Source organism: Onychomys torridus, chromosome 1 (assembly GCF_903995425.1).
Source record: "Onychomys torridus chromosome 1, mOncTor1.1, whole genome shotgun sequence".
NCBI lineage: Eukaryota > Metazoa > Chordata > Mammalia > Rodentia > Cricetidae > Onychomys > Onychomys torridus.
This window is the reverse complement of record NC_050443.1, coordinates 66,827,690-66,846,588: the sequence shown is the minus strand read 5'-3', so window position 1 is coordinate 66,846,588 and position 18,899 is coordinate 66,827,690. Positions and strand designations below refer to the sequence as shown.

Sequence of the window (18,899 nt, the reverse complement as noted above, 5' to 3'; positions counted from 1 at the left end):
ATAACATACACTCAGAGGACCTGGGGCATTCCTCTGCAGGCCTCTGCTTGTTTCAGAATCTGTGAGCCCCTGTGAGCCCTGCTTAGATGATTCATGGGCCATGTTCTCCTGGTCTCCTCCATCCCTCTGACTCCTACAGTCTTCCCTCCTCCTCTTCTATGGTATTCCAAACTGAAAACATTAAATTACTAAAATAATATCCGGAAAAAAATTTAAAAGAATACTTTGTTTATTACCTTTGCAGTATAAAATTGAATTATGGATATGCTGATAGTCTGGTAACAATAAAGTAACTGGGCAATACACAGTTATGTGAATATTGTGTGTTGATAACATCCCCATATAGAAAATGAAAGTATACTAGATTTACAAAGTTACCAAGAAATTGGTCCAATGCTTATGGCAATAATTCAAAATTACAATGGAACAATTATACTGAATAACTTAGTTGAGCTTATAGAGATTACTAAGGCTGACAATGTCCAGAATTAAAAAAAAAAATCTCAAACCTGAATATGCATCAAAGTCACCTGTAACAGTTGCTGCCACACTTGCCAAGCTCCATCATTTCTGACTGTGTCTCTCTCAATGAGGTCCAGAGCATCTGAATCTCATAGACAATGCTGCTGGATCTGTGACTACTCTGTCAGAATCTGAAAACATCATGGTTTTCACTTACAAAATATTTACGTGGTAAAAAACACTCCCCAGCAACTATGCTGCAATGGGTGGCCCCAGAATTTGCTTCCTGAACTTGCACAGCTGTCTGAAATCAAATGAAAGATGTTTCTAGAGAAGAACAGAGGAAATGGCTCAATGCAAAAGGTACTTACTGCACTAACATTAGAAACTAAGTTGAAATCCTCCAAATGCACAAAATGCCAGAAGTTATATGTCTGTAATCCTCGGACTCCTATAAAGAGAACACTAGGAAGTTCATGGGTCATCTCCCGTCCACACACAGCAACAAACAAAATACCCTGTCTCAAACAAGGTATAGGGTGAGGTCAACACACCAACTTGTCCTCTGACCTTTTCTAGGGTCCCCATTCTCACACAAAACACACATATAATGATTTTTAAAAGAAGTTCTAGTAAACAAAATGATAATTAATTCCATTTATGGCTTTAAGATCACATCTTCTCTGTGAAAACTGGAAGTTAGATTACTTCCAAAATACCTACAGACTTAATAAAAAACTGTATTTTCTGATCTGCATTTTATATGCCTGCTGAAAATTGTATTAATTATGACTCCTTTAAAAGTATCTAGCCATTAAGCACAATCTCCCAAAATCATGTGTCATCTGGAAATTGTAATGCTCACAATCTTCTTCTAAGTTTCTTCTTAGGAGAATAAATTAGGGGCATCAAGACCATGATGGGGAAACCTACAGAGACAACCAAACCAAACTAGTGGGAACTCATGAACTTTAGACCAACAGGTGTGGAGTCTCCATGGGATTGGACTAGGCACTCTGCATAAGTGAAACAGTTGTGTAGCTTGATTTGTTTAAAGGGATCCCTGGCAGTAGGATCAGGATCCATCCCTGGGGCATGAGCTGGCTTTTTGGAGCCCACTACCTATGGTGGGGCACCTTGCACAGTCTTGATGCTGGGGGAGGGGCTTGGACCTGCCTCTACTGAATGTACCAGGCTCTGCTGACTCCCCAAGGGAGACCTTGCCTATTTGGAGGAGGAAATGGGGGGTGGGCTGGGGGAAGAAGGTGGGAGAGGCAGGAGGAGGGAAGAGATGGGGATCTGTGATTGACATGTAAAATGAATTTTAAAAAATCCTTAATAAAAAAAAAAGAGAAAAAAGAAAGTGAGTCAAAGGGTCTAAGAGTCATTGAACTCTTCACATGCACTAAAATGAGTTTGCTGTATTGTTTTCTTTCTTAATTTCTATCTCCAAGTCAATTTGAAATGTTCATATAATTCAAATAATAATTTAAGATTAAATTAAACCAAATAACTTAAATATTCTTTGTTCTAGTGAAAATTTAGTCACCTGTCTTTTCACACTTTAAAACTTAAGAGGCATAATAAAGTAAGTGCAACATCACCTGTGATCTTACATCATGGAAAGAAAGGTGTCTGGTTAAATAAGAAAACATACATGACAATGCCTGTGCATTACTTTCCATGTAGTAGCTAACTGATTTTCAAGAAAATATGGAGCATCTACTTCTAAGAAAATATTTTACAGTGTAAGTTTGCAGTGAGATTTTAAAGGAAGAATTATTGTTGGTTCTTTTTTTAATGTCAAAATATAGAAGAGAAAAAGTTCATGTGAAGGAAATAATATGATCAGAGGTAAATATTTTGAAGCATAGTTTAGGTTTAGAGAACAAAGAACAATTTAGTCGAAATCAGTACATTTCAACCCTGATTGCACATTAGAATCACTTAGGGGCTTTTAAGACGCTAAGTGACTGAGTTCAATTCTAAAACAATTAAATCCAAATCTCCAGGTATCAGAGATAAACATCAATGTCTGAAACAAACAAATAAGCCAAACCTCTCCGGAGAAGTACTGGGGGAGAAATAAAAGAGGAAAGGAGATGGATTGACAAATTGAAACACTCCATTGTCATTCATTGAAAACGGCCCCTAAATTTCCCATAGGAGTGACACACATAAACTTAAAGGCATAACTCTCCATATGTTGAGCTAGTGGTGCTGCCCTTTGTAAAGAGTTTTGAGCCGTTTTGGCATCTAGGGTTGATACCATGTTCCATACTGGCTTGGTGGATGTTCTCTGTCCATGGGGGAATCCCAGTACAAGCAAATGCAATGTCATTCTAATATCCTGTACCTTCCCTAATGCATCTGACTTTGAAAGTGGCAAGTGTATAAATTCAATCCAAGAACATAGCACAAAGAGTTTGCAAGTTCACATGTAACGTCACAGGTTTTATGGAGATTAAGGGATAGCTCAGCCATTAAAGGCTAGGCTCACAACCAAAAATATAAGAAATTAACTTTCTCATTCTCAATTTCTGTCAGACATTTTCCTTTTAAATACAGAAATATTTGAGACTCTGATTTGGATTACAAAAAGTCAAACTAAACTATTTGATCTCACTTTTGTGGCATTTTTGTTCTATTTGAAGAAACCTAACTGGCTATTTGGAAAGATCACAGATTTGGAAGTCAATTACAGTTATGTTTCACTGGTTTGTTCTTCAAAAACTAGTTTGACTTTAGATGTGTTACATAAATTTATAAACAGCTGTTTTTTCATCAGTAATATTGGGACAACAATATTGTCCAGTGTCAAGAAATCCTGTTGCTCACATGAGACTATGTAGATAAATGATATGTGAATGTTTGGCTTTATGGAAGTAATGTATTTTTTCTTTCAGAAAAGAGCAAAATGCAACAAGAAATGGAATTGACAGGGTAATCATTTCTACTTTATAAAGATAATTTCAATAGCCATAATGTTCCCTAATTCTCCCAATGAACCGTGGAAAAGTGAAATAGAAAATAATTTACTTCCATGTTAGTATCATTTAAATCTCTAATAGTCTGTCCCACATTAGAAATCTTTAAAATTCTTTGTGTGTTTTGTGGAGAAAACTACCTTACTGCCAACCTCTGCTGGCCACACACAGAAAAGGAATGTTTCTGTTAGCAGCTTCAACAATGAGTACACCTTTATCAACTAAACCAGACCACAGAGAGGGCAGTTATTACTCAGGAAGGTTCTGGTGGGGTCAGATTGATGCTCAGTGCATTCACACCAGCTATCAAAATTCACTTTCACATCTTAAGAAATGTGTTTAGTTTTCCTCTATTACATCAATGACAAAAGTGAGCAAGAAAAAGTTATGTAAATTGACAAATACTATACATCTTTCTAGCAAATAACCTGGAAGTTAAAGCTAGGTCTGTTTGACCTGTTACAGCACTGTCTTCAAACAGGGCTAGACAGTGCATCAGGCACTCAGAAGAATACAAAGCACAGGGAATTTGAAGGGAATTTATTTTTCAGTCCTTATTCTACTATAATTTTCTAAAACACATGTAGCTGAGAGGTTATGAAGGTCTCCTGACAATATGCACCTTCAGAAAATCCTCTCTCTTATAATTATTTTTAGAAATAAATCATTTTTATTCTACTTTTCATATAGCATATAGCATTTTCCAGAGGTGGTAAAATTATCTATGCTGTCAAAAATATTACAAATATTGGTACTAATATTACCAAAGTGGGTGATGTTAGTGATTAAGTTAAAGAAAAGTGTATTAAGTTAACTTAATTTTTTACTTTTATTTTAATTGACAAATAAAATCATTTATATTTATGGTACAGAATATTGGTACACACATTGTAGAATAGCTAAATCAAACTAAACATCATGTATGCTACCTTATATACTTACTATTCCTCGGTGTATTTGCTCTCTATTTTATTACCAGTTCCTAAGAGTACATACACTGTGATGAACTCTTTTTTTTTATTTTGAATGTTTTTCTTTATTAAGAAATTTTCTACTCACTCCACATACCATGCACAGATTCCCCCCTCCTCCCATCCCCTGCCCTCTTTCCCAAGCCACCCCAAAGCATCCCCACATCCCCTAAGTCGAGGTCTCCCATGGGGAGTCAGCAGAGCCCAGCACACTGAGCCTAGGCAGGTCCAAGCTCTTTCCCACTGCACCAAGGCTGTACAAGGCAAGTGATGAACTCTTACTACCATGATATCAGTTGCTCTCCCAGCCTTATTCTTCCTCTCGAACATAAATTTGATTTGATCAGTATATTCCTGAACTTCACCGACTTTAAAAATACCTCCACCGTAAAATTTGTAACATTTAGGATAATATTCTGTAGGTAATAAACACTTAAGCAAGCACATAAAAGAAACTATAAAATATTAAGATATATGAGTTAATTTGGGTGTTTAGATATGGGTGTCAGTATTAATCATTAAGGAGGCTAACTTTTTGTTTTTGTTTTTGTTTTTGTTTTTGTTTTTTTGAGACAGGGTTTCTCTGTGTAGCTTTGTGCCTTTCCTTGAACTCACTTGGTAGCCCAGGCCATATATGAAATGAAATTCTAAATCTCTCATTTCAGGTTATGATTATGATTAAAGATAAAAACTTGAAGCCTATTCTTATATAGACTACATTCCTCAGTGATTTATGAATTGTTGCTACATAGGAAAGACAGTAAAACATTGCATTTGAGAGCTTAAACTCTGTACTTAAACAAGTTTATCTTCCAACCCCTGTTCTAGTCTGTAAATGTATGCAGCTCCTTATTGTGCTAAGCCCCCTTTTCAAACCTATGATAATGCAAAGAACTATTGTATATGATGATTCTGAATTGTATGAAATTAATAATGCTGAGTTCTTAGAAAAAATGCCACCTATACACTTGTAGATGACAAAGTACAGTGGAGAGTATTGTATGTTCTTATAGTGACCTTAGAGAGAAAGGAGGACTTAATTTTGTTTTTTAGAATGAGTTCTAAGTAGCTGTAAAATGAATTTTCTACAAAAATAAAAAAAGTTATGACCTGATGATCCTAGAACAATTACAAATGAATGACAATAAGGTTGATGACAATTTTTGTGCTTCTTCTGGACCCAGGATCCAAAATTAAAGTATTTGTTAGAACCAGAAAGCAAGAGGTTACAAAGACACTGTAAAGGATTTCTCCAGGGGTTTTTATTTATTTAAATGACAGTGAATGCTGATTATTACAGAAGTCCTTAGGAAATTGTAGTGTTCAAAGGACTTAACAGAAATGCACCATGAAGGAGCCCATATTGGCCCTATCTCACCAATTAATCCACTACACAATGTACCCAAGCTTATACCTTTCAATTATGCAAAGATCTCAATGGATATTCAGAATGAAATATCAAATGTGTTTACTTATTGGTTTTGTTTATGTAGAATTAGGCTTTCCTCTACAGTTATAGATAAGGTGAGATAATCACTTAGATTTTCAGTCATTTAGGTAAACTAATTTTTAAAAAATTTCCTTTTTGCCAACAGGATTTGCCAATCCACTCACAGGGATAGCAGATTCTTCTCAAAGCAACATGCATAATGCTTTGCATATCTATATGAATGGAACAATGTCCCAAGTCCAGGGATCAGCCAATGATCCCATTTTTCTTCTTCATCATGCTTTTGTGGACAGGTTGGTTGATATTTCTTCACAAATTATGAGTTCATTGGATTTAAATGGATTATCAGTGTGACTATCATTCTGACTATAGTTATCATACCAAACTTATAAATTATTGTGGTTTGTTATCTTGAAAGACCCTACACCAAGGCTAAAAGTGCAAATGCTTTATAGAAGTAATATTTAGTTTAGATAAATCAGCAAAGGATAAGGCATGATAAGGAAGAGGAAAAATCCAAGTTAGGCTACAGTATCAGTTGAGGTGTTGATTCAGCCATATCTTGGGACAGTGTAGGCTGCTCTTTATTTGATATTAGATTAGGACAAGGAAATATATTTGGAATCTAATACTAAAGAGTCAACAGCTACAGGTTGATTTGAGATATCTATTGCCAAACTCCCAAGTACTATCATGATTCTTTATAGGCAATCATGGTTCCAGTACTGAGGATTTGAAAGCTTGTAGACATTTGTGGTCAAGAATAAAATCATGAATACAGAGAATCAACTGTGTACAGAAGGACAAAAAATGAGTTTTCATTGAAGAGATAAAGACCCATTATTGTTTCATAGAAATTTTCATGATTTGAAACTCATTTGGCTTGTTACTATTTTTAAAATAAATAGATATGTGGGTGTGAGAAACTGGTAAAGGTGTTAGTCATTTGGACTTTAGAGACTCAGCTGTAATCTGTCTTGATATCTGACATTTCAGGATTTTAACAGAAACAGCAATGTGTTTGGGAATGGCTACAACCACAAGGGCCACTGGCTGTAAAGCATTTTTAATATTTAGAATTCATCAATGAATATCATTGGGAGTTTAGGCAAATCATGGAGCTATTCTGTTTTCCTTTTCTTATCTCTAAATATAGTTTTTAGGAGAAGTTACAAAGAATGCAGAGGTTGTAAGAGGCAAGCAAGGTAAAAACTAACTAAACAGATGTGTGTGAATAGTAGGCAGTACAGATAATATATGGCTGACTTGCAGACAAACAGAACCTCTGGGGTGTGTACATAATAGAAATAATATAATAATATCGCTTTGGTCACAATGCTGAATGGTAGAAATAAACTTAATGATACTCTATAATAGTGAGATATAACATTTTTATTCCCCAGCAATTTCAATAATCATTCTTTAACAGATGTACTACTTTTGAAAAGTTTAAATATAGTAAATGGTACCAAGAATGGTACTATAAAGAAACATCATATGTTACTGAGGTTCAGAATCTTGCAAACTTATTTACTTTTACTCGGTAACAATATTTTAGAAGATCTCTTTATTTTTATGTATTCATTCAATGTTATTCAAGAAATAATTAAAATGAGTTGGGTACCCACTTTATACTCTTCATAACCGAGACTGTTAGTAAGCATAGAGTAAGGGACTGTATCAATATATCGAAGTCATGGGATATTTTAGGTACATTCCTCTCCATACAGCTCTCTTCATTTCTCCAGGGAACTTACTGAATTATTTTAAGTCCAGAGATTTTTGTTCTTCTTTTTATATAGAGCTTAATTTGTTGTATTATAATCATCTAAGTGCTAGTTTACTTAAAGAATTCTTCAGTTATTAGTTAAAATCTCATTTGATCAATCACAACCTGGATGTTTGCTCTATACTCAACATGACACCAAGTAATCTGTAGTTGAAGGAATAAATGAAGGATTTCAATGCATAACAAAAATATGCTAATTAGAAAAATAAATAAGAGAACTGGCTTAATGTATTTCCTATTGTGCTTCCACAAAATAAACTGTAGTGAGCCCTTGTATGCTAATGGGAAATTTAGTGAGCACTAAAATAATGTCAATGTATTTATAATTAATTGATGGACTTTACAGTATTATTTATATTATAAAATGAAGAATGAAGGCTACATGGTATTCAACTACTTCAATTGCATACGTGTCTTAATATGTATTAATCTCCCTACTAATAAATGAGAATAAAACATAAATGTTAATGAACTATCCTTGGTTTTGAGATTATATACAAATTTGTTAGTTTTTCAATTTGTTAATATTTAGACATGGGTATCTGGGTGGTGGTGGCAGCACATGCCTTTAGCCCTGGCACTTGGGAGGTAGAGCCAGGGAGATCTCTTGTGAGTTTGAGGCCAACCTGGGCTGCAGATTGAGTTCCAGGAAAGGCACCAAAACTACACAGAGAAAGCCTGTCTCGAAAAACAAAACAGAAAGAAAGAAAGAAATGGATAAATATGCTTCTTTAATAATGCCAATAATAGAGTCAATTCTGAAAACTCAAAAGAATGAAAGGAAAAGTGCATTTGTTTTCCTGCACCACTCAAAATATTATAGAAATGTTTGTTTTTGTCTTACCAGTTTTTATTAAAGTGATTTCTGATGATACATACTGATTTTGAAGCCTATGCTTCATAGATTGGTTTAATGAAGACTTCTAGATGTTTCAGCTCAATATGCTATATATTCCTGTTTTATATCAGATGAAGTGCCTTCCCATCTTAGCAAAGTCTACATGGTGAAGGTTCTATGTGAAAATGTTCCTAGCAACTTTCTGAACAGGCTAGTCTTCAAATTCCCCTTTGGAAATTCTTTGTCTGTGTTAAGGCTTAAAAATCCATGTTTAAATCTGATGTAATTTAGTTTGTTAGAAATGTTTTCATTTTCCATCTTTGAGAAAATGATGCCCTCCTCAGGAAATAATAGATTGTTGGTGGGTACATAGACTGTAGATAAACGTCTGGGAGCAGAAAGGAGCTTCATGAAGACATTTTTTTGCTTTTTGCTTAAAAACTCGAGGCTTTATATGTTCACAATCAAGCACATTTATGCACACATACATCCAATTATCTGTATATTCAGCAAACATAAGTATTTTATATTCCACATATGTAATAATAAGACTTGAGCAGGCAACAATCACTACATATTTCTCATCTTCACTTGGTTCCACCCAATCTATATAATGTCAAGTAAGTAACATACAGTGAAATGCAGCTTCCGTGGTAATTGTGACTTGGAATACGCAAGGACATTTGGGAGTGAAGAAAAGAATACCATGGAAGTGAAGACACACAGGGATCCTCTTCAGTCCCTGAACTCAGAGCACTAACACTGTGACTGTCACAAAACAAATATTCATTATTTATGAAATATATGACTGGAGACTCCTTGAAAAGTGCCTATGATTTTGGTTAGTGGCTTTTGGGAGTAAAAAGGTTCAGCCCTCCACAGATAACATAATATGTAAGGAAGTATGCAGTTAAATACAGTTTATATTAGCTCCAATTATTATAATAATGACTAAAATGTTAAGAGCACAAATAATATTTATAAAAAATTAACTATATACCCAGTTCTAGTTTTTTATGTAAACAAATTCATTTAATACCTACAGATTCTGCCATCATATCTGTTAAGTGCCCTGTCATTACATTATAGATAAATAGAACTGTTACAGAGAGTTTAAGTCCCCCTACTGATCTCTTTTATAAAATAGTTAACAGAGGGTATATGTCTTTATAGGCAAAAAAAAGTATATTCTTCCACCAATGGGGAAGCTGGAATTACATCAATTACATCACGGTGTTTTGTTTTTGTTTTTTTTTTTCTTTGTTGTTGTTGTTTTGGTTTTTAGAGACAGGGTTTCTCTGTGTAGCTTTGCACCTTTCCCGGAACTCACTTGGTAGCCCAGGCTGGCCTCGAACTCACAGAGCTCTGCCTGACTCTGCCTCCCAAGTGCCGGGTGCTGGGATTACAGGCATGTGCCACCACCACCTGGCTGGTTTTTTTTTTTTTTTTTAACCAGAAGTCAAGCAAAGTGGTTGCTACAGAATGACACCATCCAAATATAATGAATTACAAATGACAGTCTGAAACCAGATTGACCAAGATGGGTCTGTTGCTGGTTAGATTTCTAAGTGTGAACCAGACCATTTTCACTGCTTCTTACACCTCCTTCTGATGTTCTTTGGCACAACAGTGATACTACAAGGACAGACATACAGAACAACCAAAACAGAGGAAGAAAGAACAGGATGAGATGCTCACTTGTAGTAGTTCATGTTTAAAATCCTAGATTCTAAAGATAAAGTGAAATCATGTGATAGAGAAAACATTAGCTCTGTTGTAATAGCCTGCAAAGAACCTCTGATGCTGCTCAGTGATTCTTCTGTGAGATTGAAAGAGCTAGTGGACCTCTCTGGGCCTATGTCTCCTCACATACAAAATGATGGTAGTGATATTACCTTCTTCAGAATAATGTGTCTCAACTTTATAAACTACAACACAGTATACAAAGACTAGCTCTCATAAGGAGTAAGAGGGATGTTTAAAAGTCGCTGTACATTCTCTATTTGCTATTTTCTCCGCGCTTTCTAGTATTGGTAGCACTACTTGAGAAATTCTTTGAAGCTTGCATTTTGAGTGTAGGACAATCCCACATGAACTAATGCATTCTAGAAATAGTGAGCCTGCCTCCATCCTCAGCTACGGATTAATTATCACTCCTGCAGTGATTTCTTGGCTGTATTTGCCAACGAGGCTGTCCTACTCTACTCACCAAGTGTCCCCTGGGCTAAGAAGGCTACCCCAAACCATATGCCCTCAAATCAGATGCTGTACCAAATTGGCACCACAGTAGTCCAAGCAAAAGGGTGGCAGCAAGACAGGCCCTGGGACTTCAGGAATGAACAGCAGATTGCTTCCCGACTGGTGACTGGAGGTTGAAGCTTGCTCAGAAAGGCAGAAATATCAGGGTTATGAAATGAAGTAATCTCAGAAATCAGAGAAATATCTTCAGTTCTGCTCTTGCAATCAGATGGGATGTCAGAGGGGAACCTGCCTCTGCATTTATTTCTCTTCTTGTCACTGGACCATAACCAGGTTTAAAATGCTTCCTTACTTTCTTCTCTGAATTAGAATTAATTCCCTATAATAAACTGTCATTGTGCCATTAAAACCATATTTGACCATATTCCCACAGCTCTTTATCCTGTTATATTTATCTCTTAAAGCAGTTTGTCTTTGTTAGATTGATTCATGTGTGTCTCTCACAGTATATCTTGAGCTTTCTGCTGACAGAGTCTATATATTGATCACCTCTGGAATCTAGCAATGTCCATTACACATAGAAGCTATCCACTACAACTTCCTAAAGTGTCATGTAATTGATAATTTTGAGGCAGGCAGCCACCATAGGTTATCAATAACATTTGTTATGGGATAAAATATATCATCCAAAGACACTGAATTATACTCTGTCTTGTGATAAATCAGTTGCTATGATGACTAACCTAAAACGTGCCCTGTAATGAAAATCTCTCAACTCTTTGTAGGATCAATATGCTTCAGAAGTAGGGGAATTATAATATTGTTAACCTATATATTTAATTGACAGAAATAGATAGAAAAATAGGTCTTCATCATCATTATCACTGAGCAGTTAAATCTGAAGGGAATCTTTAAACTTTTGAAAGGCACAGTCAGGATAATCCCCTCACAGAGAGTTTGCTGCTAAGTGTGGGGTGGAAGGCAAACTATTAGTTCCCAGAAGTAGTACAGAATATTTAACATGATAACAGGATATTTAACCAAGACAGTCAAAAGCAGTAAGACTGTGGAAAGTCTTCCTTACTTGAGAACAAAGATCAGAACTTCTGTAATAACACCAAATCACAGATCCAAGAAACCTGCTCAATGAATCAAAGGGCCAGAAAACAGGATCCCTGAAGATAATAAATCATATGATTAAGATTACAGACTTCAGTACTTGGCAATCCTGATTTTAAATCATCCATCTGTATGATCTGTACTATAATGTTTGTGATTTTCTAAACCAGAAAATGGTTTAAATATTAGTAACTATATGAAGTTATAGCTTTCATGTTTTGGTGTGATTGTGTGTGATGTTGATGGAATCCATGGCCTTGCACAATTCAAGTGCTTTTTTACTAAGGTACACACCAACCCCAAAGATTTTATTTTCATTGTCATACTTTTATAAGTAGTGACCTTGTTACAAACAAAGTCTTTGCTATTAAGATACTTACTTACTTACTTTATTTATTTATTTTATTATTATTATTGCTTTTTTTCTTTTGAGACAGGTTCTCACTATGTAGCTCTAGATGTCCTGGGACTCACAGTGTAGACTAGGCTGACCTCAAATTCATAGAGACCTGCCTGTCTCTGCCTCCTGCAGGCTGGGATTAAAGGCACATCTTTTTCTGTTGAGGCAGCACCCATTCAACCCCTCCCAAATTAGTTAAACATTATGATGTGATACTGAAAATTAAATTAACAAAGGACTACTTAGGTGAACATTCCAGCTGAGTACAATAATGTAGCTGCCCATGCCTATGAATTGGGCTATTATTTGACATTTATATCACAAAAAGTAGTCAGCTGTAGATCATCTTTTGATGCATGTGTTTCAGGAAATAGAAACCACCCATTCGAAAGGTCCAGGATGAATGTTTTTACACAAAGGTAGGAAAGAAGATTGGAGATGCTAAAGATGGTTAATGTGAGAGTCTAGTGAAAGACAAGGTTGGGATTAACAGAGAAGTTAAAGTATAACATTAAGATTTCAGTGTTTCTTATTCTGCTGTGTTACTCTTTGATTTTAAAGAAAATGTTTGTTTCAGCTAACAGTTTTTTGTGTCATCCAATTTGTGATTAGTGGAAGCTGTTGCTTTTACTTCTGTGGTGAGAAAGCAGATCATAGTTGGACTGTGTGATACAGATTATTCACTGACCTCATGACTAGGATGCCAACATGAAGAAATCAATGGTTTTAGGATCCCATGATACCCTTTAAGAACATGACATTTATGACCTAAGACCCTCCTATGAGGACATTCTTTGTAAAGGTTGCATCATTTGCCAATAATGTTGGCTGGGCAACAATCCTTTAACATTATTGACTTCTCTAAAAATACCCAGGTGTAGGCAGATTTTTTTTGGTCAGGATCATTGACTCCATAATAATGACATGGAAAATTATTATTTATTTATTATAAAAGATCAGCTTGTTTCTAACTAGCTTTTATAACTTAAATCAACCTACTTCTATGAATTTACTTTTTGTCTCATAGCTTTGTTAACTCACCTCCGTATTTCCCATCCTGGTGGCTCAGCATCTCCTGGTGTCTCTGCCTTCTTCCCACCTTTATCTCTGCCCTAAAAATCCATCCTAGCTATTGGCAGTTTAGATTTTTATAAACCAACCACAGTGTACAAAAATATTATTCCACAGTGTTTCCTGCTTTTGTCTAAATAAAAAGGAAAGATTTTAGTTCTAATGTAGTAAAACTACATACACTAAGAACAATTACCAGGGATTATCTAAATACAAAGGAAAGGTATTGACTTTAACAAATAAAACTATATATAATAAAAACATTTACGAAATAGAATTACATTCACCATGTCGAGTCCATTTGTATTTGCCATATTTGGAGAAAATACTCTATTATCTATCTTATATTGATGAATTTAAAATATTAAATCTAAATACTTTTTTATTATAACTTGTATTGCCATTTCAAAACTATCTTTTTAGAACTCAAAAATTTTCTTAGACAAACAATTTAAGCTTTTATGTCTCTCAACCCTATAAACTTTACTTCTATTATGTATGTTTCTTTTCTGAATTTTGTGCCAAGGATAATTGTAAAACTATAACTGTATAGTCTTCATAGTCTTCAATATCCATCAGAGACTCAAGAAGAATAAAATAATATTACCTGAGTAAACAGGAAGTGCAGAGCAAAACAGCTGCCTGCCTGGACAGTCACCCAAGGTTGCTCTGTAATGTTGGGGAAGCCACTTGTAGGTTTTTTTTTCTCTGCTTTTTTTTCTTTTCTTTCTTTCTTTTTTGTTTTTTGTTTTGTTTTGTTTTTGTTTTTGTTTTTGTGTGTGTGTGTGTGATAGGGTTTCTCTGTGTAGCTTTGTGCCTTTCCTGGAACTCGCTTTGCATACCAGGCTGGCCTCAAACTCACAGAGATCTGCCTGCCTCTGCCTCCCAAGTGCTGGGATTAAAGGCATGCACCACCACTGCCTTTCTCTTCTTTTCTTTTCTTTCTTTTTTTTTTTCTTTTTACTCTTTGGATCTTTGAGGGGTCTACCACCAGAGCTTATTCTTACTTTTAAATAACCATGCTTAAATTGGCTTGTTTCTAGGAAGCTTCTTCTTAATTAAAATTATCTCATCTACCTTATGCCTCTGGGCTTTTACCTTTTTCAATTTCCATACACCTTTCTTTACTTCCCACTCTATGACTTGCTGTGTAGCTGGGTGGCTGGGCTCTAATGTCCTCCTTCCCTTCTCCTTTTTCTTGTTCCCCAATATCTTCTTCCCAGATTTCTCCTCCTATTTATTCTCTCTTCCTGCTAGCCCCACCTATGCTTTCTCCTGCCTTGTTATTGGCTGTTCACCTCTTTATTAGACCAATCAGATGTTTTAGACAGGCAAAGTAACAAAGCTTCACAGAGTTAAACAAATGCAAGGAAAAATAATGCAACATATCTTTACATCATTAAACAAGTGTTACACAGCATAAATGAAGGTAACATATCTTAAAATAAATTTCCACAACTTCCATCTTTGACCTACCAGCCTATCTGAGAAACTTTTCTGTGAAGAAGGATTTTTGAAGGACTGTCCTCCCTTGTGTTGGGAAAGTTCAGCAGTCACTTTCATTTGTGTCCTCCTTGTCCAGTTTGTACAATATACTGTCAATAACTGATACAAGGGCAATTTCTTTGCACAGTGGCTAGCTTTTGCCACAAAGAGAGCAAATTCCATGTGGAAATTCTTTGATGCCCATCATTCCTTTTTGAAGTAAATCGGTACTATCAGGAGCAGATGTGTCTCACTGTCATGAAAAGCCTTATGTTATTAAAACATTTTAATGACATATTCTGTAGGTTTTTGAAGTGTTTGGAGATTATCTATCTAAAATATATCCTTGCATGATCTTGAAAATATATGTAAAATGACTATAAGTTTAATCTTTGTTTCTTTATTATCCTAAGTAGCTTTCAAGGACTAAAACTTTACATTTTTAAATTACTTGCATAGGCACAATATCTTAAGAATAGAAACATAACAAAAAGTAATCTTAAATTTTTGTCAATATACAAAAATCCATACCAATATAAAGTATTTGTGACTAGTAGGTGTTCTTAAGTAGACTCAACAATCTCCTCTTTTGTTTCTATACTATATCTTCCCTTTTTATCTTCAGAAAGAGATATGTGAATCTCATCTCCTTCATTCAGTTTTTTTTCTGACCATGACCAATAACAACTTGTAATCAATACCCCTAAACAATGACAAACTTCCATAACCCAATAAATGTCCAAAAACTACCCACTCCATGTCTCGAGAATGTGGATGTTGTGTTCTCTAGACTTCTTCCTGTTGTTTAGGGACATTGGCACCTTTAGAGAATCCTGAGAAAATTGGGATAATGTTCAAGCCCTGGGGGAGCTAGCTGTATCATTTGTTGTATGTCTCTGTGCAATGAGAAAGTGCAAGGCTTATCTGAAATCCTAACTGGAGTAGTCTATGAGGTTGAGCCATCTCAGCCAGCAACTTTGAAGCAGTTCTGAATGTAGAACTCTGAGGAAACTGCAACAGAGCTACTCTGAGAGCCCTGGATCACCTGGGGCACCCATTTTCATTGGTGTCTTGGCCCCTTTTTCTAAAAACACACAACGTTTTAAAGGATACACACACACACACACACACACACACACACACACACACACACACATTAAAAGAACTATGGAACATGCAATGTGCAAAAGTCAGTTAAAGATGGTTTTTGCTCTATGTTTGAACAGGTAAAAGGTGTCTGTCAACTTTATAAGTGTGTTTGGACTGCATAAGCAAACTATAATATAAATCTCTTTCCATGACATATGAAAAGATGGTCTGTGATAATAATACAGAGTCATGAGGACTCTGGAGCCAACAAGATTTATTATGTCACATCTCGTCTCCTAGCTGTTACTATGTAGAGGTATCAGCTTACAGGTCACTTGTCCTATAATCTTTCTTTGCTTCCTCCCCCATGTCTGTAGCCAAAATACTCAGGCTAAAATCTGATATCTATAGACATGGAAGGAATTCACAGTCTTTCATTTCCTATGGAAACAAAAGCATAACCTCTTTCTGGTGTAATGCATTTTTTGACTTTCATTTAAAGTTAAGGTATTCCTAAAGCATATATGTTGGTTTAATTCACCAGTCACTGCCACAATCCATTGTCACTCAGCATTTGTCTGTTCATTAACATTTAAAAGAATTCAAAATTAACAAACCATATAAGGTTCAAACTCCCATGTTATATCCTTATGTAGCTTATTCTTTTCTTTTTAATTACTTCTCTTTTTATAGACTTTAATATCTTTAAACTCTTATTTTTTTATGACTGTCTACACTTTTTCTTAGGCCTACACACATTGTTAAATACACTGTAACCTGTATAAATTTTTTCCATCTGAACCTGCTTTACTGTGTATCTATAACCTTTTCTGTTTGTATGAGCAAAACCTTAAACAATGCATGTCTTAGTTCATGGCATGCTGGTAACTCAAGCCCACAGGCAGTGGCCAGGACATGCCTCTTTGTACTGCAGCCCACACGAGATACTTCATGACTAGGGAGTTGCATTTGGCTCCATTTTCATGTGTTTGTAATTTTTTTAAAGCTTTTTCAGGTCTTATGTTGAAATATGTGTCCCATGTTAGATGCCATTTTTAGGCAAATTTTTCTTTGGGACTGTCACATCATTAATAACGACAGGGATATTTACTACTAATTGCAAAAGCTTGCCCAATAGCTTAGGCTTTTTCTAACTAGCTTTTATTAGTTAAATTAACCACTTTTTATTAATTTACTTTCTGTCTCTTGGCTTTATTACCACATCTCCATATTGTCTATCCTGCTTTTTCTGCATTTCCTGGCATCTCTGTCTCCTTCTACACAGTATTTTCTCTACTTCCAAAATCTTGCTAAGCAATTGGCCATTTAGATTTTTATTGAACCAATCATAATGACACATCTTCACAGTGTACAAAAAAGGATTATTCCACAAGATCAAGGTTTTGACAAACTTGAAGTCATTGTATTAGCATTGTTTAAGTTATGTTGCTTGCTCAGACAAATGAATTGTTGAAAGAGAACTTCAGTGTAGAATGAGATTATTCTGTGGCATTAATTCAGTTGAGAAACAATAATGTTATCAACCACAGAGGAGAAAGGAGGTTTGATGGGAAGGAAACAGATCATGTGTATTTCAGAGCTAAAACCAACAGAACATATGATACAATAGATGATGACACCAATTTAACTAGAAATAATTTAAAAAGTAAGGAGGCTCCAAGGATACCAGAATTAGGGAAATTAGGGAAAGAAATAATGCTATAAAGGGATGCGATTAGACACAACTAATAAATTCAGTGAAAATATATCATTGCTAACTTATCAATATATGAGTCATTTGCAGATATTGCAATTAGATATTCAATAGAGGATTCCACCTGTTAAGTTGGGTCATGCCTTGTGGTACTCAAAAATCAGAATAAATTTTAAAAAATACATTTGGTAATATTTAGCATATAGAAAATTCTTAAAACCATTGAAACAGTTAAAATTACACAGGCACTTAGTACAATAGAAGAAATGGTCCAAATGGTTTTAATCCATCCCATTATTTAAGAGGATGAGCAGACACAGATTAGGAAGCAGTAAGTCTCAGAAGGACTGACTGGAGACAAAGGAGATAAACCAGGATATGAAGTCCTAAAATTCACATAATAACATAAGAATATCAATAAAGGAAATCAACAAATATGTCTACTTCTCTGAAAACAGCAATAAAGTGATTCTAATGGACCTTTTAGTGACTGATGTGACAGCAAAGACTTGGAAGCTGCTTAAGGTGCAGGGAGCCAGAATGGAAATGTTTTATAACAATGCTTTGCAAAGATATCTAACAAGAAGTGGGACAGAGAAATGGGATAAGGTTTATTAAATAATCTGTACTAGTAAAAAATTAAGTTGTACAGAGAAAGAGATACAGGGAAGAAGTGGAAAACCATCTTAGTGTTTTGGTTGACAGTCATAATTACTATTCTATTGCTGTGAAGAGACATCAAGGCAACTCTTATAAAAGAAAGCATTTAATTTGAAGCTTATGGTTCCAAAGAAGAGAAGAATCAATGATCATATTGTTGGGAAACAGACTGGCATGACACTGGAGCAGTAGCAGAGAGCTGTACATATTGATCTGTGAGCAGCATGTCAGAGAATCAGGGCTGGATATGGACTTTCAAAATCTCAAAGCCCCTTCTCAGTGATTATACCTCCTCCAACAAGTATGTGCTGCTATAAAAAGGCAAAACCTTTTCCAACAGGGCCATACCTCCATTTCTACCCAAATAGTTCCACAAACAGGAAGAGATCTACACATAGTGCAATTCTTTACAACCTACTTGATACTATGCAGTACAGCTCCATATATACCACCCATTATCTTCCATTCAAAGTTTACATTATAACTTTTATTAAATGTTTGAAAACCCAGATTCAGAAATATTGAAGCATTTATACAAAATTTCTGAGCTAGTATTTAACTGTCAGTATTTCAGCTGACCTCTTTATTATTTAGAAATATCATCTGGGTCTGCCATTGTATCATTTCAGACTTCAAGGATAGTCACATGAGAAATACAACCTCCT

The 18,899-nt window shown here is 35.3% G+C and overlaps 1 protein-coding gene across 1 annotated transcript in view; it reads left to right on the top strand.

The window, feature by feature from the left end:
- Positions 1 to 18,899, top strand: part of Tyr (tyrosinase) — a 70,066-nt gene that overhangs the window by 18,151 nt on the left and 33,016 nt on the right. The window contains exon 3 of the mRNA XM_036181049.1: positions 6,016 to 6,163. Coding sequence (XP_036036942.1) covers positions 6,016 to 6,163 — 148 coding nt within the window. The remainder of the gene's footprint in view (positions 1 to 6,015; positions 6,164 to 18,899) is intronic.